This window comes from Aulonocara sp. 'chitande type north' Nkhata Bay, linkage group LG8 (assembly GCF_057382095.1).
Source record: "Aulonocara sp. 'chitande type north' Nkhata Bay isolate Kocher_YH1m ecotype deep benthic linkage group LG8, A_spYH_male_GT1.1, whole genome shotgun sequence".
NCBI lineage: Eukaryota > Metazoa > Chordata > Actinopteri > Cichliformes > Cichlidae > Aulonocara > Aulonocara sp. 'chitande type north' Nkhata Bay.
In genome coordinates, this window is record NC_141351.1 from 23,384,931 (window position 1) to 23,412,117 (window position 27,187).

The following is a 27,187-nucleotide window of genomic DNA, read 5'->3' on the forward strand; positions in this document are numbered from 1 at the left end:
AACTCCGGGCTCAGCAGCCCGGATGTGCAACTTGTCTGACTGCAATCAATTAGTGAAATTAGTTTCCTGGAACACGCAGAAGTCCCGTTTGCCCACCCACACCCGTGTTTTAGACTCAGAAAACATGAAAAATGTGGCAGAGATTTCCCAGAAGCAGTGCGAGCTTTAAAGCAGCGATGACTGTCGGGTTAGAATAACCTTCGCCTCCACCCGCGTGGGTGGGAGGAGCTACCAGTCACCGACTCCAGCTGCTTTCTTCACCTCCCACCACAGCTCAGCGGGCTGCCTCGGGAGCAGGATCGTACCGACGCCACCTCATCTGTCTCCTCTCCCGATCCCGATGAAGTGATACACCTGCAGCCACGTTTGGACGATGAAACATCAGAAACACCAGCTCGGCCTCACTTTTCAGCAACTTTTCCCCGAGTTTGGAGGAGCTGGGAGGAGACGCGGAGACTGAGGAGCCCCCGCTGAGCGGCAGAGGTAGGATCCGAGGACTGAAGCTGTGCATCTCAGGTTGTCATGCATCTAAAGCATGAAGGCCAGCTGATCAAGCTCAGAGGGGTTAATGAGGTCAAATAGACGCACAGCAGGAACACGAATAATCTGAAATTACAGACTAAACTGTGGCAATAATTAAAGATTTTATAATAACTTAAGACTTAATGTTAGTCAGTTTTTATTGCACGTGATTACCTGTAACCTCAACTATTTTATAATTTTATGATGTTTCCCAGACATTTTACTTTAATATAACACAACATGCAGGCTACTTATTTGAAGCATTCCTTATTACAGTCTTAGAAAGGCTGTGTTAAAAAATAACGCACGTGTTGCAGTTTCTGTGTGATTTTTAACAAAACACGCCTAAAATAAAAAAGAAGAAAAAACCCAAAAATGAATTTCAAAATGTCAAAATCTGACTCAGCTTGTGTTTTCAAGTCTAGTTATCATACATTAAATTTTACATTTATCACGTCAGATAAACGAGTTCAAAAACGGTAAAGCTGAACGTTTACAGGCAGATTGAATATAGAATATTTCATGTTTAATGTAGGATTTAATAAGATAATTGCATACTTTGCATGTGAAAATCTGTATTTTCCCCCTTAAAACAGGTGGAAATAAGCCGACACCTGTTATAACTGAGGATGAAGTGTAAAAGTTACTTTTTGGACTCTGTTAAGTGTGAAATTAAAAGAAGCGATGATTTGTAAATCTCATAAAACAATAAGGTGAACCTGAAAGTGATGCCAGCAACATGTTTATCACTGTGCAGCATCCTCTCTTCCTTTAACAACAGCTCATAAACATCTGGAGCAGCTGCTGGGCTCGTGGGAGAGGAATGTTGTCCCGTTCTGGTTTGAAACCTGAATATACTCAGAGCTGAGGGTCCTTCTCCTCTTTGGTCTGGAGGATTTTGATTTGTGTGATCACAGAACATCTTCACACTTTTCCTCAGGTTGTTTTAAATTAGCTTTGGTGATGTTGCTCGAACATGTTTGCTCTTCTACGCACGATCGAGCTTTAACCTGCGTTTGTGTACGGCACAGTGAGCTGAGTTCACAGACAGAGATTTCTGGAAGTGTTCCTGAACCCATCCAGTGATTTCCATGACAGAATCAGGTCTGGTTATGACGCAGTGCCGCCTGAGAGCTGAAGATCACGGCCAGCCACTATTGATTTTTAGCCTTGTCCCCTGCGCACAGAGATTCCTCCAGATTCTTGGAATCAGTCGGTGACATTATGCTCTGTTAGATGTCCCAAATGTTGCTGCCATCAAACTCAAATTAAGCTAACATTTTTCAACATTTTATGTGTTTTCTTTGTTCTGTTGTGAATAAAATATGGCTCTATGGGATTTTCTTTTAACAGTGTCCCAACTTTATAGGAATTGTTTGTGTAACAAGTCACAAAAATAGTAATACTCAAGTTATGTGCTGAGCCCTAAATGTGCATATTTTTTATGAATGACTGGCAGTAATTCACTGAACTCTGTAAAGTTCAAACTTACTGTGCTTAATCTGTGACAGGACGATAACATGTCCAAGGACAGAAACTGTGATACCTCGGCCAAAACATAAATCAGTGTCCTGTATAAAAAGGTTTCAGTTTGGTGTGTGGACTGAGAGCTGCTCTATAGTTTTATATGTTTATTTAGGAAAATAGCCATACAGACAGAAGCAGGACTGCAGGTCTGAGCATTGGCCCGTCGTTTTCACAGGTTACTGTTTGTTTCGCTCTGTGTGGGAAAGCACTGATGTATTTGTGGAGAAAGTGATGAAGGTACAAGTTTGACAGCTCGTCATCTCTGCTGCAGGCCGCTACATCGGACCTGCACGACAGACACAAAACACGTTGTTCAAGATGTAATATTCTCCCCCTTACATCACTGCACATCTCTCACAGATGTCTTGTTTTGTTCAACCGACACTCCAAAATGCAAAAGACGTTCAGCATATGAAACATAAAGTAGGGAAAAGCTACAAACCCTCACTTTTAACATAAGATATACTCTAAAAACTGCGAAACTCCAATCTTACAGCAAACAATAAACGCAGCAGCTTTAGTAAAACAAGAATCGCTTGAGAAATTAAAGTGCAGTATGGCAACACAAAATGCAATCTACTACACACATACCAAGAAAGAAACGAACCCAGTGAGTAAAAATCTAAATGAAAGACAATAAATCATCATGTAAAAAAATGCACGTAATATGGCAAAGAGCTCTAAAGGTTTTATTTGATTGAAACTGAATATAAAGCAGTGCAGGTTTCGGTAAATGTGGAAAAAAAGGACCAAAAATATTGGAAGACAAAAAAGTGGTGTGGTATAGGGAAGTATAGAGGAAAGTTCAGTATAGGAGCTGGAACAGGCGGGAGTTTTATAGATGGATTAAAGAGCTAATTACCAATCAGGAATCCTGATTTCAGGATTTGTGATTGTAATATTTGTACGTTTGTTTTCCCTGACTGATTATGTCTGCGCTCCTTCAGGTCTGTAACGAAGCCCGTGTCCGTTGGTGTCGTTTGCGGCGGAGATCGCCTGGCGTCCGTCATGTCGCCTTGGATGATCCTTCCCGTCAGCCTGCCTGTCTTCATCATCACAGGAATATGGGTGGTGTGAGTACCTCCGAGTAAACAAGCCGCGCAGCAGCATCTGCAGGAGGTTCCCGTGTCTGTTTGTACACTCAAAGTTTAAATATGTATTTAAAGTTCAGCTCTTGAAACACTCACGTAAACATTTACTTCTTTTGGATAAGATTAGGACTCGTTAGGGTAAATACATTCAGCTGCTTCCTCTTTAAATACGAGCCTTGGAATCAATAAGTGTGTAGTGATGAAGGTGATCTTTCTTCCTCTAAAAGACAACTCACGAGTCAAGCTGTCTGCACACGAGTGTGGTCACACATGTTATCTGTTATCCCTGCTGCGGTCACCATGATGTCGACTGACGGTGCAAAGTTCATGCATGTGAAATGTTTTCCTTTTTTGGAAGCCAGAAAAACGCTTAGTCTTTATTTCAGGACTTTGCAGGCGAAGATCGAAGATGTTTTAAAAATCCTCCCCGGCTGGAGTTAATGCTTGTTCCTGCAGGCATGTAAGAACTCCTGAAAAGAGACCCGTTAACCTCTGTTTGTGGTTAACTGCAGTTCCTCTGATAGCCACTAGAGGCAGCCATCAAAGATGAGCCTATCCCAATAGGCTCTCATGTTAAAATGACCAGCATGTTTGCAGACTGCTCTGAAAAACTGTTTGTTCTGTCCTGCTAATGACACTTGTAACATGCTTGGATATTTCTTCATAGCTCACCCATTTAAATGCTTTAAGGCTTAAAGTTTGACATTGTTAAGGGTACGGCTGCTGGGCGATAGGTGGATGTCGACATGCAGCCACTAAATTTTGTGTTTTTTGTGCGGTTAATTGTCACAAACCATCCAATAAGTCTGTGCTTCAGTTGTGTCAGTCAAACTCTAGAATTTTATCCATATTTTTAGCACTAAATATACATTTTAACTTTCTCGAAGGTGATGAAAGTTAATCGTTTTTAAAAAAATCAAATCTAAGATTTCATTTCTCTTTAAACAAAACTGCGAAAAGTCCCCCACTAAAAACAAATTTTGCATTTATCTTAAATCATCACTGACCAGAGTCCATTGAATTTAACATTTTTTCACTGTACTTTATGGAGAATTGTTTAGGGAAAACGTACATGTAATCAAATTACTTAAAGTCAGGATTTTGATTTGCAATGTCCTGTTTTGATACTTAAACCAGGATAAAACTGATAAAACCTCATCAAGTAACAGAGCTCCCAGCAAAAAAGCAAAATAAAAGCATAAAAAAAGGAACTGTTTCCTTTGATCACCACACACGAGTCCCTGAAGAGACCAGAATACTTTTCTAATACTGGATTCTTGGTGTAACCTTTTAATGAAATGTAATGGTTAGTTGGAGGCTCATTTCTGTGCATGAAAAGGTCAGTCAATAATAATTAATGTATAAAAGTCAGTGTAGGATTGTGTAAGTCTATCAAGAGTGGCACAGATGAGTTATTGCTCCTGATAATGATCTCTTGAGGAAAAAAGCTATCCAACATCTGTGCTCCCAGGCTGGATGACCTCTGGATAACGCCTTCTTGCACTTTCTATAGACTAGGATGCTGGGAAACAGCTGATTTCTTTTCCTCTCAAAGTGTGAGAGGATTCAGAGTGTCCTTTGTTAAATGAGTGCGAGAGTTCTTCACGCCGGGCCTCTAAAGCTTGAATCTGTAATCCCCCTCCTCCTGCTGTTTTTTCAGGCACGTCGACACCTGTCTGTTTCTGCCTTTGAATGCTTTGTCAGCTTTTGTCATGACCTAAAAACTCCACAGCTCTGGGCAGCCGTGTGAGGCTTTTTGCGGGAAAACATGAGGAGTTTGAGTTTTACACTTTAACCAAAGCGAAGTAAATTATTTATATCAAGCTGAAATGTGTCACATCTGAAGGGAGAAATGACTTTTCTTTTTTTGCTTTTTCCAAAATGAAATATTTTTGTTTTTTTCTTTAACTCGTTCTTTGTATTAAAATCAGTAATAGGTCACAACTGAGCAACTTGCTCTCCCAAAACATCAGCTAGAGCTGGACTGTCGCATGCTGCACGTTTATTAGGAGGTGGGCAGGGTGGTGGTTTATGCTCATATTTTGACCTCTGCAGTGAATCCATGCACGTGGCCGTTGCCAGCATTCACGCTTGGGCTGATGCATTGTGTGTTAAGTATCTTGTGAGTTTTTTCCCTCATGGGTCAGTTTGTGGTCAGTTTCACTTTTTGTTTTTTTGGCAAAAATGTCCATCAAGTTTTTTCACTTCTTTGTACTTTTCCTCATATCTAGTTTTGGTAATCTCCCTCCATGAATTTACTGACACGTGTGAGTCCTGATGTAGAGGCGATGATTGTTGAACTGGCCAATCACAATAGTCGCAGGCTACGTCTACACTCATCCGGATAAATTTGAAAACGGCATTTTTGTCTAAAAACGCTCCGCTCCACAATATCATTTTCAGTCATTTTCACAGAGTTGTGCGTCCACATTGAAACGGCCGAAAACGCTCATCCGTGAAACGCAAGAAGATTCAACCTGCCTCATTTCTGTCTGCCGTTTATGTCTGTGAAGGTTCTCAGTCATCCAGGTCATCGTAGTCAAAGGAGCTTGCAAAGAAAAGCGTCTGGACTTCTTTAAGTTGCTTGAAGACGTTTCACCTCTCATCCGAGAAGCTTCTTCAGTTCTAAGGTCAAATGGTGGAGAGTCCCAGATTTAAACCTAGTGGGAGTTTCCCCCCACAGAGGGACAAAAGGACCCCCTGATGATCCTCTAATCGCCTGAGCCAAGGTGGGAAACTGGGCGTGGGTCCCAATCAGCCAGAGTTTCGGGTGTGTTCATTGTGAAACCTGGCCCCACCTTATCATGCGAATTCCTGAGGTCAGCTGGCCCAGGATGTGAGTGGGCGTTAAGGCGTCTGGGGAGGAAACTCAAAACTGGATTATAGATGGCAGAGAGTTGGTGTCGTAAACCCCCGCCTCTGTTCAAAGATGGTCGCTCACAGTGGACATAGAGGGCTTCTTTCACTCCTCTTTCAAACCATCTGTCCTCTCTGTCCAAAATGTGAACATTGGCATCCTCGAAAGAGTGTCCTTTTGTCCCTCTGTGGGGGGTCACTCCCACTAGGCTTATATCTGTTTGTGGCTCAATATGACTTTATGTCATCCATGAGGGATGCATTTGACATATGTTTCACATATTATAGCCCAACAAGTTACTAGCAGTTTAAATACCAGCAATCAGTTTTTGGCAAATACCGGAAATCAGATTTTGGCAGACGATCACTTTTTGGCACAACACCCGCTCTTTGAAACGTCGCGGCAAAAGGTCGAGGAAAAGCACCAAGTTTTTTAAATGGACTAACAATGAGGCGGAGTTGTTGCTGCGAGTAACACAAAAGTACAAAGTTGCAAAAGCGAGGGATTTGAAGAAAAGCTCTCTGGAGCTCTCTGGAGCATGTGCAGACTGATATTAATCTTTAATAGGGCTGCCAAAATAGAGAGAAAACAAAACAGCTGCTATATAATGCCCTCTGCTATCTTAGTTTAATTGGTCACAGCTCCAAAAGGCTCCGTTTACACGGTCCACACTGTGACACGAAAACGGCGTTTTCAAATGTATCTGCTTTGGAGAGCGTTTTCAAAAAGCTCTGTTTTCCTTGAACAAAAATGCCGTCTCAGTGTGGACGGGAGGCCAAAACGGAGAGAAAAAGATGCGTTTTCAAATGAAAACGTATTAGTGTGGACGTGGCTGCAGACTGTGTTGATGTGACATGTGGTTACAGGGAGGAGCACATCAGGTTATGGGGTAGATTATGCTTTCAGGTTTCAAAGGGATTTGCAGGGATCTTCGGGGTAGATTTAACACAGCAGTATGAATCCTGTGAAAGGTGCTTTGGCAGTGCCAACAGAAAGTTACTGGAAGTATGCCATTTCCTGTTTCAACTTCTATTTCAGTGCCACAGCTGTGATTTTCTTTTCCCATTCAGGAGAAGACTGCAGCGAGTCAAGCGTGCCAGAGCACGAGGATCAGTGCTTATAGGAGGTTTGATGACGTTACACTTCATGCAGTGACCGATGCTGCACTGAAAAGAATCTTTGATTAGGTTTACACAGTTTTCAATTTGGTTTGATTGCTGGTAAAACTTTACCTATTTCCAGGGTGCATGGGGAAGACCAAAAAGATTGACGCTCCAGCAACACTTGTATGTAGAGAAACTTTACTGGTAGACTTGCATGTTTCGGGTGATAGCCATTCACCAGGGTCCCTGCCAAAGACTGAAACACATCGGTCAAACAAAGAGTGCTTTACAAGTGTTCGTATTTCACGTGTTGGCAGTAAGAATCCATCACATTGTTGCCTGAACTCGATGCATCACAGCACTGAATCCAAAGGTCACCTTCTGTGTGATTTGGCGGCGCTGACAGCTTTGAGAACACTGAAGTATTTGATGGGATGAGAGAGGCGGTGTATCTGAGTCTCTAGTTTAACGGCTCATTCACACCGTGATCTTCACTTTAGTTTACACGGCATGCAGTTTTCAAGTACATGCAGCAGGACTAAAAAAGATGAGTCGTGGGAGGGAGGGAAGTGGATGAGAGTGGACGGCCACTGTCAGGCCACTCACTCCACATCAACTTTGTAAAGGGCAAATCAATTCTTCTGACCCGAGAATTCCCTCGTTATCAGCGATCAATAAAGACGCTCCAGCGGTCACATGTCTGTTGGCATCTTGCTTTTTTGAGTCCTGTGTATCTGATCTATGGTGCAATATGTCCTCACGGTTGTTTTGAAAGAGGCTAATGGGCCATTTGTGACATATTTCAACCTGAGTGATAGTGCACCAACAACATTATGGTGTGGAATATGGGAGATTTTATGTCCACTGGTTATTTATTTTGGTAACAACCTGTTTTAATTTGTCTGAATGTGGTAAAAATGAGTATTTGTAGAGTTTTTATGCCACACACTTTGAACAAGAAGCACATGTGACTTAATCCATGTATGTCTTTACAGAGGAGAGTGGACACCTTCTGAATCAGGTTAGCCAGGTTACAGTAACACATGCGTAGACTTGTTGTAACTGGCAGTTGTAATGCAACTTCATTAGCAGATTCATGAGTTTGTGCTTAAGTATCATGGTAGAAATGTCAAGCATTTTGCAGGCTTTTGATCTTAAACCTAAGTAGAAAAGAGTTGAAGAGTAAGACTGAAGGGATTTCTGTTGCAGTCTACTTCACAAGGAGCTGGATTGTCATCAGGTTTGAGAGATTGTGGTAAAATAATTGACACAGACAGACTTCCTGGGAGGTCTGCAGCACAAAGCAGAATATATTATTTAGAAGTTAATTCCTAGAAAAATGCACCAACAGCACAAATCTGATAGAGGACTCCACTTCAGCGACTCAGATTAGAGGACTAAAAGTAGAAATGATGGCTTCAAAGGGTCAACTCTGTACAGCTGTTTTATGAAGGTGACTGAAAAAAGAAGAGGCCAAAAATAGAAGAAGGAATCAAAGATTTTAATACTTTTTAATGCTGTAAAGTTGAGCATTTTAACAGGGGAGTCAGCCTCAAGTGGCCATTAGAGGAACTGCAGTTTTTGGTACTTCTGTGTTGGCGTCATCTTTTAGAGTTTTGGTCAACTGCCAGTTATATTTGGAAAGAAACAGCACTTTCAAATTGTTTTCAAGGACTTCTCAGAGGGTTTTGCATTAAAAAAACCCAAAAACTATCTGGATAGTTTGTGCAAAATCTCTATTTGATAGTTGCCAAACCTTTGTGTGTAAGATCTCCTGGTACAGCCAGACAGAAAGTCGGAGGATCACCGAAACCAGAAGCATTTATCCTCTGGAGGAAATTACTGTCTGTTCAGAATTTTATGGAAATCCAGCATTGAGTTTGAGAGATAGGAGTCTGCACCAAATTGGTGGAGTAAGAGAACATGTGCTTCTAAAATGTACTACTGTGCATTTATGTGTGTGATGAATGATCTCTGTTTGGCTGTTAGGCTCTGCGTGTGTGTGTGTGGAGGTTGTTTTGTGTAACTGACATTTTTTTAAACATCCCTGTGGTGTAACAGTACATGTTAATATGCAGCCGTCCGGCTCGACGCACATGTGTGATGAAGAGGAGCTGTCTCCGTCTCTGAAAACAACCGTGTGGTGATTCATGTGTGTTTTGTTAGTGGAAAACATTATTAGAGCCTGGAGACGTTCGTGTGGTTGGATGTGACAATACTTTCAAATGCTGCAGTACAGCGAGTGAGGCAGAGCTTTGGACATGTTTTGAGAGCAGAGCCAGTGTTATCTCCAGACCGTATCCTGACAGCATGATTGAATCTTCATCATTTTCTGTCTGCCTCTTTAACCGTCTGTTCAGATCTTTGACCAAAGATTTTCTTCTTCTTTGTCTTCACAGATACGCGATGGCCCTCTACAACCAGCACGTCTGCCCTGTGAACAACTGGTACAGCACTCACACACACACAAACACACATATCGGGTTCATTTTAAAGACCATAGTATTGGTCAGCAGTTTAATGTTGCTTCAAAGCACCAAAGAGACACAAGCTGCATCTCCGCATCAGGAATGTTCCCAAAGAGACGAGGAAACTTTTTCCAAATTGTTTCCAGTGCAGTGACCAGAGGTCACTTTCACAGAGATAGATTTTTGACTGTGGATTAGATTTAAAAAAAAAAAGAGTCAGAGATGTCTACACTACACAAAGTGCTTCAGACCTTAAGCAGGATTGTTGCACAATTTCTCAAGACTGCATTCAACTGTTCAGCTCTGCTTGGTTAAACCAGACAATTCAGTTCACTTTCATTTAAAAAGCGCCAAATCAAATCACAAATCATAACAGTCATTTCAAGGTGCTTTATTTTGCAAGGTAAAGACCCTACAATAACAAGCACTTGGGCACAGTGGGAAAGAAAAAAGTCCTTTCAACAGGAAGAAAGCTTAAAGATGCTAAAAACATTGTGACGTATGTACAAAAACATGTTAACTAATGAGTCCACTTGCAAAGCATCACCACTTAAACCAGAAGTTGAGATTTCTCTTCTTCAGTGGCCTTTAATATAGATCACAGTGGGAAATATCAGGGCTCCTTGAGTGAAAATGCAGCTTCAGAGATAAATAGAGTGAATCTTGGAGTTATATTTACAAACTAAAACTCCAGGGATGATAACAGTGATTTTCCTTATTTGCTGAATGAGTGAAGCAGCGAGTGTTGGATAACATTTTCATCATATCAGATTAGAAGTTGATAAGTTCTCTGAGTGTTTGTAAAAAACAAAATCAGCCAAATCAAATAATGAGGGTTAAAGAGTCACTCTGTGTGTTTACCTGTAAACAGGAGCGTGTCCTTAACAAATAAAAACACATAAAACAGACTTTCTCTCAAGCTGTGTTCGGGGTTTGCTTGCTCTCCACGAGTACTCTGGCTTCCTCCCACAGTCCAAAGACATAGAGTGGGGTTAGGTTAACTGGTGATTTTAAATTGCACATAGGTGTGAATGGTCGTCTGTCTCTAAGTGTTACACTCTGACCAGTCTAGGGTGTACCCTGCTTCTCAACATATGGCCACTGGGATATTGGGACCACATATCTCCATAGTGCTGTATCTGCACATATATGTCGATTTAGGCCCTGTCTACATGCATATACAGGTATTTTAGTAAATACAGGTATATATTTATAGATAAAATGTTACAAACCCAGTTTTTAACATTTGTAATGCAGGAATGTAGTTTGCTATTTTGCATTTGAGTTAAATGAGACATCGGTTTGAGTCACTTGCATACAAATGGAGAATAGAAATCAAAATAAAAACAAAGTATGCAGCTGAACATTAACTGTGTTACATAAAAGACCTTTCACCTGAAAACATTTTGGGTTAATTTTCTACCGTCATTTGCGTACAGTAAGAGCGCTATCATGCCAAACGTGTCGCAGCTGATGCTCAACCATTAACAGAGTTTTCAACACGTTTGGTCACTTCAGTTTCCCTGAATTGACATTGATCTCGTGTGAAACACTAAGATCACATTTTTACTCAACCTTTTTTACTGGGAGTTAGACAACCTACATTTCGATGATCCCATGTAAGCAGTACTTGGCGACAGTGGAGAAGAAGAACTCACTTTTAACAGGAACAAACCTCCTGCAGATTCAGGCCACAAACAGCAAACGTCAGTCAATAAACATAATGACATAAAGTAGTGGAATGGAAACACATGGAGACTAAAAAGATGAGAGTGGAGAAGAAGTGCGTGGCATCATGGGAAATCCCCCAGCAGTGTGGGCCCATAACAGCAATACTCCGGAGTCACCTGATCAAGCCCATCTCGGATAGGTGGGGGACACAGTGTACAGGTTGCCATTGTATTGCTGAACCAACACACAGAGACAGATGACCAATCACATTCAGCTAACCGCACTAACTGCATGTCTCTGGACTGTGGGTGGAAGCTGGAACCTGTAGCGAACTCACGCATCCATGCAGAAAGGTCCCGGCTAGGTGGTGCATTCGAACCCCAACACCAGTGACCATGCTGTCCCAAGTCTGAAGCATAATCCTAAAAAAGGAGATGGGGCTGATAGTTGAAGGCCTCCCATCCTACTTTAAGAAATTCGAGCAACCGCAAGAAATTCGGCGCTCTGAGAGATAACGATTGTTCCGAACACTGAATCATGTTGAATAACTGAAATAAATGGATGCACATGTGTGTTTTTCTAGGGTTTACAATGAGTCCTGTGTGGAGCCGCTTCCATTACAGAGGGGACCTGTACTGTGTTGCACCCTGGACAACATACCACTCATCAGGTCAGTGAGCCCACCTCTGCGGGTGTTACAGGTGGACTTTAATTTCCATGCTAAGATAAGATAAGATAAGATAACCTTTATTAGTCCCACACGTGGGAAATTTGTTTTGTCACAGCAGGAAGTGGACAGTGCAAAAGTTATGAGGCAAAAATTAGAATACAATAAGAATAAATACAGTACACAACTGTACAGAATAGAATAAAATAAAATACTATATACAGTAGAATAAAATAAAATAAATATACAATAAGATAAAAATAGAATACAAATACAAATACTATATACAACTGAGTAAAAATACAACGATGACAGAAAGGATTATTGCACTTAGTATTATTGCATATGTATGGATGTGTGTGCTTGATCAGTTAAAGTCTTTATTATGGAGTCTGACAGCAGTGGGGAGGAAAGACCTGCGAAATCTCTCCGTCCCACACCGTGGGTGCCGCAGTCTCCCACTGAAGGAGCTGCTCAGTGCTGTCACAGTCTGCTGCATGGGGTGGGAGACGTTGTCCAACAGGGATGACAGCTTAGCCGCCGTTCTCCTGTCACTCACCACCTCCACTGGGTCCAGAGGGCATCCTAGAACAGAGCTGGCTGCTGCTGCTGTGTGCTTACCTGCTAAACTCCTGGTTTCTTGTAGCATTTGGGAACTTCAAAGAACAGAACGGCTGCACGTTGCAGTCATTCCTGCCCTATCCTTCATTAAACCACAAAGAGGAAGCAGACTGACGGTCCTAGTTCTGCTTTTGCAGTAATAACAATTTCACTGAAACACAAAAAAAGTTATGCTGTACACATGATCTGACCACAGATGTCAGATGATGTGACACAGCAAACCGCCCTGCTGTGGTCAGTGGTTTATTTTCGAGGTTGGCTGCTTTTGTTCAGTTGGAGCAAGCACGTGCTTGATTTTTGGTCCTTTTCTAAAAAAAGAAACAAAATTTTCCTGTTTTACTAAAACTACTAATTGAAATAACACAAGAAAAGCTGCAAAAGGAAGAAGACAGTCTGAGACTCTTTGTGTTGTCATTTTTAAAACACACCAGCAGAAATGTGGAGCCACGGACATCAAACAAAGTCTTCAGAAAGTCGTTGAACTCACAGAATATATTTATGCAAGCCAAATATCAAAGTGTCAGAGCTGGAAAAACAAAGTTTCATCATGATAGATAAGGCAGAGGAAATGCTACTGCATGACTGTTTTAAAGTGCAGGTAAAGAGGCTTTTATAGGACATGAACCAATAAATCCAAGGTAGTTTTTTATTTTGGGGATTAAATTAAAGCAAACTCACATCTAGCCCTCAGTGTAAGCTCATTGACCCAATTTAAGCATCTGACATCCATGAAATAGGGACTAACAAGCTACGAAAGTTCAGAGTTTAAAAACCTGCCTGCTTCAACCTGTAAATCCTTGTGAACTGTCAGGAATCCACGAGATCTGCAGCTGTTCATGGGGCTGAAAATCAGTTTTTGTTTCCATGCAGCGTTACAAACATCAGCTGAAACTGTTGCTTTAGGGTTTGCAAGTCTTACATGTAGCTCCAGAAAGTGATGTCGCCCGCTTCTTTAACTAATCCGGTTTCAGATAAACTGCAGTGATATTTGGCGAGCAGCTGCAGTGAAGATCGTGATCTTAGATAAGTCCGCACTTGCCCGAGCGAGGCTCCTCCTCACCTCTGCAGAAAGAAAGGCTTTTGTTAAGTGCTTCACAAGTCTTATGTTCCCCCCACAAAAACATCCAGGGTGCTGAATAAGTGTTGCTGACAAGATTAAAATCTAATCGGCTTATTGTGTCTAGATGGGAAAATGTTTTGGATGCTTTTGAGCTGGAGATACAGATGTGTGTCCTTCTTTCTGACCTCCCACAAAGACTCTATATTTATAGAAAAAATGCTGGCAGGTTTTTAGTATCACAGAGCAGCTAAGCACACAAATATGGGTTTTCCAGTTGTGCACAGTAAAAAAAAAAGTAAAATATGGAGAAGGGGGTATATGACAGCAAGCACAGGGGGTCGTAGTTTGAGTACAGCCCTTACTAACCACCCTCCTCTCGTCTGTGTTTCCATTGTAGTAAATGTGGAACTCTGCCACCTGAAAGCTGCTTTTTCAGCCTCATATGCAGCACCGGATCCTTTATGGGTAAGAACCAGGATGGTTTTGGTCTACAAATATTCAGCTTTTATAGTATTTTTTCTTTTTTTACTCTCGTACATATTTACCCAACATCTTGGTCGAACAGGACTTGTTTTTTCAGCTGGAGAGGCTCCGGCCAACTTTCTGTTCCCCAGAATCCACGGCCAGCTCTGGCCTCAGCCCTCAATCTGAGAGAAAACTTCAATCTAGGCCATCGATACTGCTTTTTTCTGAATAAAATGACCCACAAGCATTCACCCTCTGACCATACGGACAGCTACTCTGTGTGCCAAAAGCATTGATTTTCTGTGGTTTGCTCAGGGTTCGTTGCCCGGTGTGCAGAGGGTATATTGGCTCTTTTTCTATATTTGCTTTAAAAATGTTTGCCAGGATTCTGATAATGTACACTCAGGGAATTCACCCTGATCAACTTTTTGGAAATGCATAAATGGAAGTTTGCCTCAAAGGAATGCAGTTCTTTCCAGATTTGAAAGCGACTGTAGGAGCCTCAGTCAGACACAATTTCCTGGTGTTGGGAGCTTCCTGTGATCCAACGTGAACTCACACACATTTTGCAGTATATTGTCAACCCTTTGACCCGAGTGTCCTGGACTGAAGCTGCCTATTTGCTCTCTATACAGAGCCATTTATTTAAGGTGACCTCTCCCCTATGAACACCAGGTTCATGCTGCTTTTCTGAGAAAATGCTGGAATTTGGGCAAGTTTAAAAACCTGTTAACCCGTTCCAGCTCAGGCTTTTTCCCTGAACCAGATTTATCTCAGAACTTGGCTGTTAACACACAGTCACTGTTTTTCCATCCATGGGGCACAAAAGTTTTTCAGGGCTTCATCTTGGTGTTTTTTCATTGTGGCAAAAGACACGAAAATCAGAGAAAATAGTCTGAAACAGCGACAAAGACTTGAGAAAAATAAGCTTTAGAGCTTAATAGAAAACTTTACTTCTCTTGTTTTTCGCTCTCTTGCTTTTGTCACTTTCTATTTCATTAGACCACAGATGCCTGATACGTAGCTCTCAAAATCTGTCTTAAATTGGCAAAAGCGCATCAAACATTTGTGCCCTGGTGTGTAACTTTGCGGTCCTGGTCCGTGGTGTCCCGACCCCGGGCTGAGCAGTGCTCTTTCCAAGTCAAGGAATGACAACATCTTAATTTGACTTGAAGGATAATAGATAAATACTTAAAGGAAGGACCTCTTGTTCTCTTTGCAGGAATACAGGAACAACAAGTTCGTTCCTGTAATTACCATTTTTATGGATGATTTCGGTGAAGTCTGCAAAAATTAGGGTTTGTGAGCGAGCTCATTTCTCCCACATCAAAAGCTTTCCTTCTTTTTTTATTCCCCTTTCATAAACAATGCTCAGTTTATATTGGTGGGGGAGTTTGTTTAATTCAAAGGTGTAGTGTGAGGTTAGAAGAATGGTAAATGTCAAACTCTTGCTGTGCAGCAGCCCAAGAAACGCACGCCTAACCCAGAACCCAAAACACGGAGTCTTATCGTGGCGTGCACTCGATCGCCACAAACGGACCACTGTGCTCGCTGCTGGACAACCCACGGGAACATCAAAACAGTCGCTCTCTGCAGTTTGCAGGGAGATGAGTGCCAGATGTGAACGGCATGATCATCAGACAGGAGGGTGGGAGAGCCGTGTGAAACTGCTGCGAAGCTTTGAAGGCGACGTTTCATAAACAGACATCAGGAATCTGCTCACACAGGGATGTGCAGAATCATCAAGCTTTAGCTTTGAGCACGACTAAAGGTTTATTCTGTGCAGTTTGGGCATTGGAAGTCTTATAGTTGCAAAAATGATGGTGTGGCTAAAGCAGGGACCTGAGTTGGTACACACCTTGAAATTTGATTTGCCTTTGAATGTTCTTCCTGTGCTTGCATGGCGTTTCTCTTGGTACTCCAGTTTCCTCCCACAGTCCCAAAGATATGCATGTTAAATTAACTGGTGATCATTTCAATGTTGCAGGTGGAGATAGTAGCTTTATCTATAATCATACTGTAAGGATACTAGTACTGATTCCCCTGCACATCACACCTTCAGCAGCTACTTGGCCCTGGAAAGCCATGCCATGAAGCTCCTGGTGCACAGCTGTTGTGCTGATGTTACTGCCAGAGGAGGTTTGGAGCTCTGCATTTACTGATTCAGCAGAGCACTGGGGATTTTTCTAGATGCTTCAGCACTCTGTGTCCCCGCTCTGTAACTTTACATGGAGGATAACCCTTTAACCCTCAGATTAACCCTTTACATCACAAATGTTTGTCAAGGCAGACCGAATGGCTAAGTTCTTCAGTTTATACACTGGTGACAATGGCACTGAAAACACCTGAATTAAAAGATTAAGAGGTGTGGGCTAAAACCTTTGTCCGTACACTGCCTGTCAGTAAAATAAGAAGGAATTAATGTTTTAAAATAAACAGTGTGGAGTACAAAACGCAACATTTGCATCTTTAACGTAGTAGAATCGAGGCAAAAAGTAGCATAACATGGAAATACTTAAATAAGCTGCAAGTATACTGAACTAGTACTTCAGTGAAGAACTTGAGGACATGTACTTTGTTATAAACTGTAATCCAGTGATGCTAGAATTTTGTAAGACTATCTGTGCTGTTAATCTGACTCTGTAGTGAATTGAATGGACCAGCAGCGTCACCCTTTTAGTACAAATGATGCAAGCCTTCTGTCTGCTGCCTCCAAGCAGCCTAAGCAAATCAGTTTCAGAGAGGACTAAGCTTCATGCTTGTTGCCCTGAGGTTATTTTTCTGCTCTGTAGAGATGGAGCTCATCCCGCTGGAGTAATCATAAACACCTCAGGTAGAGTTTGTAGTGTGAGCTTCTCTTCCTGGAAGAGAAAAAAATGTGGTTACATAACTTTTTGACCAACAAAAACGGTCCTTTCTTCCCGATTTGTCATTTCCTTTTTTCCTCACTTCCTCCAGTGATGCTGATCGGCCTGCTGCGCTACGCTCACGTGATCGAGAAGCACCAGAACTGCATCCTCAACACCGCCGGCCTCTCCGCCGGGTGGCTCTGCGCCGCGGGGCTCATCATGGTGGGAAACTTCCAGGTAATTAATCCAGTCAGAGTCAATGAGATCAAAAAAGTCTGGATAATGTTTGTCAGCCCAGTTTTTCATAGACTCACAGCACACGAGCAGCAGTGACAGTAAATATCTGTTCACGCTGACCTTCGCCCACAGCTCTCATCCCTGCCTGTGTAATCATTCACTTCATGTAAATCAAGGGTGATAATAGTGGAAGTTTTTTATTCTTCTGCAAACTTTAACTCCTCTCTTTTAGGAGAGATCCCTGTAAAAAAGAGTCGCACGTGGTTTTAGGCAGACTCTGTTCAGAGGATAGGATCCTGCAATTATTCCTAAACGACTTAATGTTTATCCTCGCAGTTAAATTAACTCAAATTTTATGAACTCTGTCCCAGTTTCATTCAGAATCCTGCCAATTTTCCATCTGATCGACTTTACAGACATTACAGGGGAGAGAAACTGGGATAGTGGGCCTGACAGGCCCCAAATCATTCTTATGCAATCGTTCAACAACATCAATTGAGGGGTGATATTTATACGTGAAAGATACAAAAGCAAAAATCCTGCAAAAAAAGCTGCAAAAAGTAAGTTACATAATCAGAGATGGAAATCTCACTGTGTGTGATTCACGGCACCTCCGGCTATTGTGCAGCTGCTTTCTTTGAAACTGAGGTGGAAGCTTGTAATCCATGTGTAGCCTAAAAACAAACTAATCTGGGTGCACTGTTTTTTTTTTTTCCTGCAACACAACATTTGCTGGTTTTAGAAAATGTATTAACACCTGGGTAACTTTGTGCTTTTCCACATTTACTGCAGTGAAGTAGGAGGTAGAACGGGCTTGATGCCGTGTTCAGGCCACACAGCAGAGATAAGACTTCATGATTTATGGGTCAGTTGAAAGCAGAAGGCCTGAATGTAACAAACAGCATGGAGGTAATTTAAGTGATGACCATGAAGAAGGTCAGACTGACCTGCCTCCCCTCAGCCAGAACAGAAACTCAGCTAATGGGCAGCTAATCTCTGAGGGAAGAGGGAAGCACATACCAGTCTGTTGAATGAAACAACTTTCACCTGCATCCAGACTTTGAGATACCATTCAGGATCACCACTTTGTTCATTTAAGTCCACTGTAAACCAAACTATGATATGAGGGACCGTATTTGTTTGGAATCAAACGCTCTTTTCAGGACAGATTTTTTATCCTGACGTGAGAAAAACAGAGTTACCAGGATAAAAGACCTAACCTGTATGCATTTTTTCTCTAACTCCTCCCCTTATGTTGCACCTGAAGTTGACTGAGACTCTTCTTTCATTTTTTCATTCATAAAGTTGATGTTAAAGCTCATATCTCATTAATTGTGTCTGTGCAAACACTGAGTTAGCAGTAACCTTTATTAAACAGTTTCTCCTCTGCAAGATCTGCCATGTATCAACTAAAGGCTCTCATGTAAATAGAGAAAACCTACAGTAGAGGTTCCAATTAATACCTGGGTGGTGGGATTATGGTGTGTTTATACATCCATGGGCTCCAATGTGGATTGAAGGCAGCTGTGAAAGGCCAGAGTGGGGAGAGGAGGCAGCGAGGGGAGCAAACAGGAGCGAGTGTTAAAAACTCAGAGCTGTGTGTAATTTTCACGCGTTGTTTATACAGTTAATGTTCCAAGAACATCAGTGCAGCTGACACGATCACATCGTTGTGATGTAATTTATATTTAACAGCCGTGTCAGCTTCTATATAAAGCTCAGGGCAGATTTCCTGGCTTCAAATAAATCATTTTGGGTCCTTAAAAGTCCTTAAAAAGGTTGGTTTTCATAGTCAAGATTAGTAAAAATGTATCCATGTGTACATCGCTGTGTATCTGTCTATAAAAAACAGAAAATCCTTAGTAGATGTTAAGAAACCAGGAACTTTTCCATTATTTCATTTTTTCTTTAATCTATTAATCTATAATCTTACATCCATTACCTACCTTTTTGTAACATGGATACTCATGTGTGCAGCCTTTATCAGTAAACGTAAAGCTATAAAACTTTATAAAAATACAGTTAAAAGTCCAAAATTGACACCTTTGGGCTGGTTGTGGCTGAGGACATAGAGCAGGTCATCCGATGGTTCGATCCCTGGTATCCAAGTATCTTGGACAAGAGACTGAAGCTGCTGTTTGAGCAGAGAATAATTGTGTGTTAGATTGAAAGGACTTGGGTGTAGAAAAAGTTCTTGTAGGCGAATAAGTCGGTGAATGAGGCGTGCTGCGGTCCTTTTACTGTTCCTTCACATTTTTGAATGCTGTGCAGTGGATTGGAGAGTCTGCTGGTCCGATTTTGGCCCCTGGGCCTTATGTTTGACACCTCTTTCCTACAGCAACATTAACTTTCATAACTATTTTCACAAACCTGTTACCAAGCCCTTCTCCAGCTTCACACAGCCTCGTCAAGCATCAAAGACATGAAGTTACACAATGACCCAGTGTGCACCTCAGCCTGCGGTGCAGCCCATTGTTCAGCAAACGTGGCTACGTGCACGCACTGCAACTCTGTCTCTCGTTCCCATTTCAATCGAGTCTTCGAAAAATCGAGTTACGACCTTACGAGCTGGATTATGTCCTTTCGCACCGCTGTGAATGTTGGATTGGCGTATACGGGGTTTCTGCTGAGTTGCGGTTGCAGAGCCTCTGATGATCCTCTCTCCTGCAGCTCTTTGTAGAGCTTCCAAGCACATTTCCTTTTGATGTTCTGTTTGTTTTGTCTGGAAATTGTCTCGCTGTGGTATTGTGATCATAAAAACAAAATTTTGGCTGCGTGTTGTGCGTCTGTGTTTCTTCCCTCGGTACACTCGAGCGTGGTGTAATGTAAGGGCGCGCTCTCATGACAAAGCGCCCGTTCATTTTTCAGAAAAAAGCTCAATCTTTGGCTCACCTTTTCTTCTGATTCATAGAAGATGGCTTCATTAGAGAGAAGAGCTGCGACACATGCACCAGCGTGTAGGTTTTTACAGCAGATGCTCAGGACACACATGCGTACATTAGGGTCACAGCGCAAGCTCCTTTATTTCTTGGTGCTTCAAGTTCTGACTTGCACGAAATCTTCTGTTAAACCTGTGCTGATTTGGTTTTGCCAGGAATGCAGCACCGGTGCAGCGTCTGAATGTCACCGCGATAATAATGAATGTTTTTAGTTTGCAGATCAGAGGAAAGAAACGCATAGGAAGCAAAAGAAAACTACGTGCAGTCAACTGTGTCACTTGATTTCTTGATTTTTACTGCAGAACATGTCACTGAGACATGTTGGACTTTTTAATCCAATACATTTATTTTACAGCTCTAGATGTATCCTACACTCAATTTAATATGCAATACATGTGAGGATTGTTTAATATTACTTCACAGCACTTCAAAGACACAAATTACATGAAAGATTTTCCTTATAATTTCTGCATTCTTTGCCTTTCCTAATCTTCTTATCACATATTATGACTTGTCACTGCAGGCAAACACAGGTGCATTACATTAACTTTAATTTAAACCTGTAATCACTGATTCAGATACTTTAGGGGAGACAAAAGTAATGTTTGCAAATGTAAAGGCTCTAATGTGATCAGTGTGCTCTGGTCCATTTTGTTCTTTGAAGGTTTGTTGTCCTTGAGCTCAGAACCAGCTGATTCTTGCTGTGTGATTGCTGATTTAAATATATATATATATATATATCAGGCCCATTAGCTGCTAAATGCTCCACTGCACTACATGTAAACTGCACTGATGTAGCCTGATTTTAACATCATATTCACCCCTTTGTTTTTAAAATATTTGTTTTTAAAATAACAAACAGGGATTTAACTGACGGTTTTTACAACCACCATATAACAGTTTTACATATTTAAGTGGCCACTTTGCAGTGGAAACAAAACTGCATCATCTTTGTTGAAACGCGCTAACATGATGCACAAAATTGAGCATATCGTTAGTTCAGGTAGGAGGTGAAGCAGTCGGACACATCATGAACAGATCAGGTGGAGGAGGGTTGCAAAGTGGCTTGCAGAGACACAGCAGCTGTGGGCCGGCTAATATAGCAGGCCAAAGATTCACCAGTTGGATGAGCTGTGGTTTGATGATCAGCTGATCTGGGACTATAGCTGCACAACTAGTGATAGCATAATGAACTCACAGGGCAATGTGAGTGTGTGTCATCTTGTACTGGTTGTACGTAAACACAACGTCTGCACTGATTTTGAGACTAAATAAAGTACAGATCCAGCAACATTTGTGCAAATAAAGTCCCAATAGAATAAAGTAGACAAACTGTGGGCTGATTAAAAAGATCGGAGTACTTCAGCTTCTACTGTGCGTGTGCATGTGGCGGCCGTCTGAGCTGTTTTGACATAGAAGTGATAATATTCAGGCACGTGTGCACGCTGCCAGAGGTCACAGTAATGCAGGGAGGCTGGGGTCTCAGGTTACTGCTGCCCTGTCTCTGCACATGTGGGCCCCCTCAAATACATCTCAGCGTCACTGCACAGTGCAGCCTCAGTTCTTTTCATCCATTCGCCCACCATCGATTAAGGGCGACCCTCCCCTGCTCGCCGATTGGCCGTGGCGCCCTCCTCCCTCCCCCTCTATGCTCGGTCTTATATAATGAATCGCAGTGTTTCCCACAGTGTAAACATGGCAGACGTCTTGAGTGATATGGGCTCATATACTGTAGAAGCACGCATGGCTCTGACACAATGATAAACAGCTTCATCCAGTCTGTTTATGTCTCAGAGAAAGAAGGGTGAATGCTGAACTGGAGTTTCAGGAAATCACGAATGATGCGGCCAAGAGTCTGCGTGGAAAAGGAAAATTTCTGCAGCATTGTTCTGCATCATGCATCGTTCCACAAAGAGCTTATTGTGGTCTCATTCATCGGTGGTATGTCTGCATTTTTAAACCTTTATCATCCCATGTCCCAGGTCTTATTCCACAGTGCCTGACACAGTAATTCATATATACATTTTCAAGATCATTTCAAGACCTCCAGGGAGTTATTTTAGCTTTGAAGGCTCTTTATTATTAGTCAGAAGAGTTTTATGACCTTTATTTCAGTCGTCACAATCACCAGAAAAACCCAAAAAGTTAGCACCAACAATAAGGTTTAAATCACACATAGACACTGAATAAAGATGGACGTAGGAAACACCATCGAAATGTTTGCTGATACTTGCTTCTGCAGCATGAAGCTGAGCAGATGACCTGAGCAAAGTGTGGATCTGACTGAGAAACCCGAGAACCCTGCAGGCCGATACAGTAGTGCAAAAACACGTGGGAATAATAACGCACCATAATTCACAAAATAAAGATAAAGCTGTGTTAAACACATTTTGTAGTCCATGTTCTGGGTGTTGTAGTTTCTGTACGGCAGACAATAATCCCTGTGCACAGTACTCATCATTTCTCCTTCGCTCCTTTCCTTCGCCTCGTGATGTTTTCCGTCGAGGTCGAGGAAAAGTGGTTAGGAAAAGCAGGTAGGCGGTCCTTTTTTGGACTGTTCTCTTTACACTGTTGTCAGTTTTACTTCTTGTCTTTCTTCGTGACCCCTTCTTGGTAATTGTTTGTTTCTAATAAGTGTCCTCAGGACATAAACCTCCTGCCGCACAATTCCTCGTGTTCTCAGTATTTTTCCTTGTGTTTGTAGTTATTTCCTTCTGTGTGACCTGTTGCCTGGATTGTTTGGCCTCCCTGACTGCCCTTTGGTATATGAACATGGCTTGTTTTTAGGATTTTACACAGCCTCAGCTTACCTGTCAACTGTCCTGCATTTGACTCCTCTTCCTCTGTTCGTATGTGAAGATTTATCTATCTTCCTGCTCGCCCTTCTCTTTGAATCAGTTTTATAATTAATGCTGAGATGAATATGAGAGGATACGACCCACATAAAAGTAGCTCATGAACAAAAAACTTTCAGATGCTTGGTGTAAGCACAATTATAACTCAAGCTGAATGAGTATTTGTTTGTTCTCTGGGTCTCTTCCCTGTGGTCAGACGGCTTAAACCGCTGCTTTTTCTCCATAATAAACCACAAGTCCAGGCTCAGGAGATGTGTCGTCATAAAATCAGCTGCTGTATTTGAAAACGTGCTCTCACAGACTGCAGGAGAAAATATTAAAAATGAACTTCCTCCGTCTGTGATGCTGAGACGAGATGAGCTCATGGCAGTGACGGGTAATCTTCCGGCTTGTTATGTGTGGAGTTCGAGCTGACACCGTGTCGCCTCCTCCAGTGCCAGAGATGATAATGGTGATGATCCAGCTTCCTTTGTAAATTAGTATCATTACAGCTTCCTGTGACAGATGATTTGGTAACAGTGCTGGGTCACAATGACCTCTGTTTGCATTTCTATCAGCTTTGTTTTGTCCTGATGTTCCCACAAGAAGACTGTGAGGTGTAAATGATATTCTGCTGAGTAAAGGACTTGTTTAAACTTCCATCTCCAGATTTGTACTAAAGCCTGAAGGCGTATTTGAGAGAAATACATCCAGTAATTGATTTATGTTACATTTGTTAATATAACACAAATTTCCCAGAGTTGTTAAGATATTTTGGTTTACACAACAAATTTAAACCTCACCCAGTCAACAGGGTGGCAGTGTTCATCCTCCGGTTAACGTGATTTTCAGTGCAGAAAATCTAATAAAGCCTGGTGCTGAGCTCACATCAGTCAAACAGTGGCTGCTATATGATGATGTTGAGCATTATGAAAGACAGTTGGTGATATCACATGAATTTATTTTGTCCTAAACACAAAAGAGGAGGATTTTAGTTGCATTTAAAATAGTGCTGTCAGCGTTAATCTCGTTAAAATGACGTTAACGCCATAACCGCATTAATGCTGCAAATCACAGTTAGCGAGTTAGCGTGGATCGCCCCGTGCGTGGGGCTGGACGGCGTCAGCGCGTTAGCGTGGGTTGCTTGTTAACGTGTTAGCGCCGTGCTCTCATAGTTCTCATAGTGGATGAGAAAGACCGACTATGTCTTTCTCTTCCGTGCCGTGTTTCTACTTCCAGATCCTCAGTGTAACAGTTTTTGTTTATCCGCCTGTTTTGTTTTCTTTTTTTTCAGGTGGATTTTGCTAAAGTCCTTCACTACGTGGGAGCTGGGGTCGCCTTCCCCTCCAGCATGCTGTTTGTGTGCCTTCAGTCGGCTCTGACCTACAGACTGGCCAAGACCCAGGAGGAATACTGGATAGGTCACATACGAGTGGGGATGGCCCTGCTGGCCCTCATCGCCCTGGTGCTCAGTATCCTTGAAGCTTATCTGTGTTTCTTCCAGCACTACAGTACATTTTTAGTGAAACAGTTCCCTAACACATAGGTTGCTTGCATTTATTTATTTGCTTGTTTAAAACCACATTCAGTGGCATAGATACCCTGCAGGGTTGTGTCAGAGCTGGATGAGAAAGATTTATTTCGAGACATGGCACCCTCTAGTGGCTGTAGGACCTATGGCAGCGTAAGTTGTAGATTTATGGAGCCACAGAGACAGGAACAAGGAGCTCAGGGTGAATGGATGGGTCAATATAAGATTTAATAACTATAGTTTTTCTTTCTCTTTCATGATGGTTAAATGAGCCAAAAAAAGGTTATGTATTACTGCACATTATTTGTTACTTTTCTTAAAAGTAATGAAAGTGACTTGTTACAGTACTGATTACATGACTTTTGCATTAAGAAGAGAATTTAAGACCTTTTTTTAACATATTTAATGACATAATTGTAAGTGTGGTAGCACTTTAGTAGTTACTTTATGATCCATTATACATAACACAGTTTGTTCCCCTAAATTTACTAAAAGATGCATTTGTAGCTAATCAAACCTTTAAAACAGCATGAATGGGTTGCAGGGATATATTAGGGAGAAAAGGGTCATTTTGCTTCACAATAACTGGCTTTGTTTGTGCATAAATCCTGAGAAACTCAGCTTTTTGCAATAAATCAGCACATTAGTATAAAACTAATTTCTTGTCTGTCTGCACACGTGACTGTCGCTCTTTATAGTGTTTAAAATCCAGCACATTTATAATGTATGGTATGTTGCATTGCCCCCTGCTGGAGAGCACACAGCCTTACAAACATGACTGAAACCAAATGCTCACTTGGAGTTTTTGGTCATGAAGATTATGTGTCTGATGAGTTTATTGCTGTCAAGTCTGTAAGGAAACATTTAGGGATAAAACATCTGCAATGCACCTTTAAAAGGCAGGTCATCAATGTATGGATGGTATTGATTGGAGTCTATGTGAGGCTTGCATTCAGACACAGGAAACCTTTTACTGGCTGTTAATGGTAAAGGTAAACCATCACTTTTTTTAAGGTGGGCCTTTGTGTTAGAGGGTCAGGTTTGACCACAGGTCAATGTGATGGTGAAGCCATCTTAATATTAATAGCACAGGACCGAATTCAAAGTAGCGACCAGTACATCTCAGTACGTGAGCAATAAAAACAATGTCAAACTGAACCACTGTGCAGCCGTTGCTCGCCTTAACCCTCTGATCACCAGGTGGGGTTTTTTTCTGCCAGGAGAGCTATGCCCTGCAGCACGCCTCCGCCATCTTTGAGTGGATCTACTGCTCGATCATCATGTTCTTCTACGGGACTTTTGCCTTTGAGTTTGGGGGCATGTCGGGGGACACCCTGATGGTGCTCTCCAAAGGCGGGGCGATGCAGAGCTTTTCCACCTCTGACCACAAGACAGAGGTTGGCGGAGCCGGCCACCACCAGCCAGAGAGCTTATCGATCCTGTGACTTAACTACGGTGTGTTTGAGAAAAACTGGAGGTGAAAGAGTAACAGAGTCTAGAGCCTGGATGCTGCACCCTGCATATCACCACACTCACTACTACAAAGTGCCAAAGCTGCTCTCCTCAGCAGTGACCAAAGACTGACAGACTTCTGTCCTGCAAAGCGTTGCACAAAACCAACAATGCCTGTGTGAACACAAACACCAACAAAGAAACACACACGAGCACACCCACAGTCCTTAATGTTTGGTTTAATTGTCTCAGAGTAACAATCGGTCTCTGAAAGTGCCTCAGATGTCGCTCCTCGCTGCGCGCCGTCAGTCCTGGAGCCTTGCATTGTTTCTACTCAGGAAGTTTTGTTACACAATCAGGTTTCTCTCCATACCTCCGCCGCAAGATGAGGGTTTCCACAAACATCAGACAGCAGGTGGGCTTCATGTGCGACAACTAGCCTCTCCTATCAAAGTAGCTTAAAGATGTAAATGTTATTCTAAGCTGAATTTCAACACTTGGTGCAACTGTTTAAGGCAACATTGCCCATGTAGCTCTCTCATATTTCCCAGATAAGCTCAGTTTTGTTTTGTCTTTTGTTGTTTCTCATTTCAGCTCATTGCCCAAAAAAATGCTGTATAATTTCTCTTTAATGGGACCAAACTATGAAGGTGAAACATTGATATGTTTAACATCTTTAATTTCATCATACGCGGAAATACTTTATTCAAATTGTATTTCTTAGAATGTACACTGAAAGTAAAACAATAAAACAGTTAATATGAAATGATGCAGTGTGTGCACACATAACGGGTTGTGGTTAGCTTTAGATATACAGGAATCCACTGACTCAGGTTTATTGAGCTTTAAACTGTAAAGATCCTCGAGGTCTGTTTAGAGGAAAGCTTCACTGCAAATCAGTACAAAGTTGTTCTGATTGAATAAACATTTCCATCCTGATGAAACTGAAAAGGCTCCCATGCAGAAGACATATTGGTTTGATGAGATGAATACCAGAAATTGTGAAATTTTGTATCAACGCATATTAAAAGACCAAAATGATGACTGGCATTTAGAAGAACTGTTCCATCCCTCCTGCAGAGTTCTGAAGCAAAACCAACGCGCATCGGAGCTCCTTTGGCGCCACACGGTGGCCAAAGTAACTTAGTGTTTTGTTTCTTTTCCCTAATTTGTACCCATCTGTATCTAACAGAAAAACAAACGAACAAAAAAATTCTACACTGATAGTAAAAAATATATATTCTGGTAAGCATGCAGGAAGAAAAATCTTAACTTTAAACTTTAATAAATGCT

At 41.8% G+C, this 27,187-nt stretch overlaps 1 protein-coding gene across 1 annotated transcript; it reads left to right on the forward strand.

Annotated features, from left to right (window-relative positions):
- Positions 1 to 27,187, forward strand: LOC147323809 (transmembrane protein 150A-like). The gene is made up of 8 exons (XM_086304405.1): positions 1 to 483; positions 2,997 to 3,122; positions 9,500 to 9,547; positions 11,823 to 11,909; positions 13,985 to 14,052; positions 17,011 to 17,138; positions 24,206 to 24,383; positions 25,643 to 27,187. Exons 2-8 carry the CDS (start codon positions 3,058 to 3,060, stop codon positions 25,885 to 25,887), a joined length of 819 nt encoding a protein of 272 aa, XP_086160531.1. The 5' UTR covers positions 1 to 483; positions 2,997 to 3,057; the 3' UTR covers positions 25,888 to 27,187.

What these genes read in the sequence shown, in the direction of transcription:
- LOC147323809 (XM_086304405.1), top strand. Translation starts at nt 3,058, where the DNA reads ATGTCGCCTTGGATGATCCTTCCCGTCAGCCTGCCTGTCTTCATCATC. An exon ending in CAGCACCGGATCCTTTATGG is followed by an intron (nt 14,053 to 17,010) that starts GTAAGAACCAGG and finishes CACTTCCTCCAG; the next exon opens with TGATGCTGATCGGCCTGCTG. An exon ending in TCATGGTGGGAAACTTCCAG is followed by an intron (nt 17,139 to 24,205) that starts GTAATTAATCCA and finishes CTTTTTTTTCAG; the next exon opens with GTGGATTTTGCTAAAGTCCT.